The sequence below is a fragment of the Egretta garzetta genome, unplaced genomic scaffold, assembly GCF_000687185.1.
Source record: "Egretta garzetta isolate BGI_Z169 unplaced genomic scaffold, ASM68718v1 scaffold211, whole genome shotgun sequence".
Lineage (NCBI taxonomy): Eukaryota > Metazoa > Chordata > Aves > Pelecaniformes > Ardeidae > Egretta > Egretta garzetta.
The window spans coordinates 1,202,801-1,204,486 of NW_009258673.1; the positions used below are offsets into that span (position 1 = coordinate 1,202,801).

General features: G+C 54.0%; 1 protein-coding gene across 1 annotated transcript in view; it reads right to left on the reverse strand.

The window, feature by feature from the left end:
• The window catches only part of LOC104135225 (DAB2 interacting protein), a 177,506-nt gene that overhangs the window by 2,813 nt on the left and 173,007 nt on the right, over positions 1-1,686 (reverse strand). Inside the window, exons 15-16 of the mRNA XM_035888607.1 lie at positions 1,120-1,322; positions 9-96 (exon numbers count right to left, since the gene is read on the reverse strand). Of these exons, the coding sequence (XP_035744500.1) occupies positions 9-96; positions 1,120-1,322 (291 nt within the window). The remainder of the gene's footprint in view (positions 1-8; positions 97-1,119; positions 1,323-1,686) is intronic.

A 1,686-nucleotide genomic window follows, 5' to 3' on the forward strand; every position in this document is an offset into this window, starting at 1 on the left:
GGACTCACCTGTGCATCGATAATCTTCTGCTTGGAATCCACGGCAGCCTGCATTTCTGCGTGGTCCTTCTTTAACTCCTCCTCAACCGACATCAGTCTGGCCGCCGAACAGACAAGAAAAAAAATTACATGCGTTGGGCTCTGCTACGCCCAGATATTGTAACGCCTCATACACGTCTAAATCAACCACCCGGAGTGAACGATCAGATCATGTCCTTGTTTAGTCCTTGACACCAAGGAAGCAAAGGACGATGTACATCTCTGAAGCACACAGGAAGAGATGTGAAATACCAGCAGAGCCGGTCTACGGAGGGAACTGGCCTCACATAGCAGCCCCCATCATCCACACCAGGTCAAACCAGCTCATCTGAAATTGCAACGCTGAGGCAAACACCGAGATGCTCCCAGGGCCCACACTTGTGCATTCGAGCACAGAGGAGACACACACCCCCATAGGCGCTGCCGCTTCTTAGGCACAAACCAAGAGTTTAGAACCAGCCTTTTTTCTGGCTCTTCCTCTTCTCTCAAGGCCTGTACAGCAGACTGTCCCAAAGCTCAAGTGACCAGGAGAGTGAAGGCTGACCCCTTTATCAGGGCTGATGAAAAGCACCAGGTTGGCTTGGCTCGGGTAAGGGTGAAGCCAGTTGCACTGGCACAGTCTGCGTCCCGGGCAAATGTAAACACCGCATCCCACTGGGTGGGAGAACGGGATTTATAGCTAGGAGTAATGGGATAGTGATGAGATCTTTAGCTAAACATCAGGAAAAAAACACTCTTGATCGTTGCATCTCTGGCTCATATGAACATAGCAGCAAGCCTGCCAGATCCTCCGAGAACTGGGGCGGGCTGACAGCTCTCTGCCTCTGTGAATTGGGAAAATGTCGGGGTTTTCCTTGTCCCTGGTAATGCTGATGGGGGGACCCAAAGAGTCAGTGCTTGAAATCCCTCCCACCGGGGGGATTTGGCCCTAACCAAAAAGGGCAGAAAGTGAATAAATGCTGGAAAACCCACATGGGAAACCTGCCTGTGCCTCCGGAGAAACCCAAGTCCCCTGGGCAGGGGTTATCTTTAACACCAGCCAGGCTCCCTGCCACCTCCAGCGCTCCCACCTCCCCTGTACCTGCTGATGATGCCCTTCATCTGGATCTCCTTATCCTCCTGCTGCCTCCGGAGCCGCTCCTCGCTCTCCTCCAGCCTGGCCTGGTACTCCAGCATCAACTTCTGCGTTGTCTCCTCCTGGCACTTGAAGCGAGTCTCATACTCCTCCAGCTTCTTGTTGGAGATGCGAAGCTTGTCCTGCAGCACCACTAGGTCCTGCTGGTACTGCAGCAGGCAAGGACAGACACAGGAGGAGAAAACACATGTGGCGGGTCACCTCGAAGGGCTTTGCCCTTGCCAGGGTTTCCCCGTAACCCAGTTATGCCCCTCTCCTTGCATTAGACTAGCTGCAAACCCGTATCAGATAACCCCGCTCGCCGACACCTCCTCTTCAGTCTTCTCCACACTGCGCTAGGAGCGATGCTGCGTTCCGCTGGGCGGGCAGGTCACTGGCAGGTTCAGAGAATGGGTTGTTAGCAGAGCCTGGCATTTCACATGGGGAATGCAGGTTAGAGTGAGTGAATGGCAAACGCATCTGGCATCTTCCTCAGACTAACAGCGCAGGGCTGAGCACAGGCAGGAGAAGCTG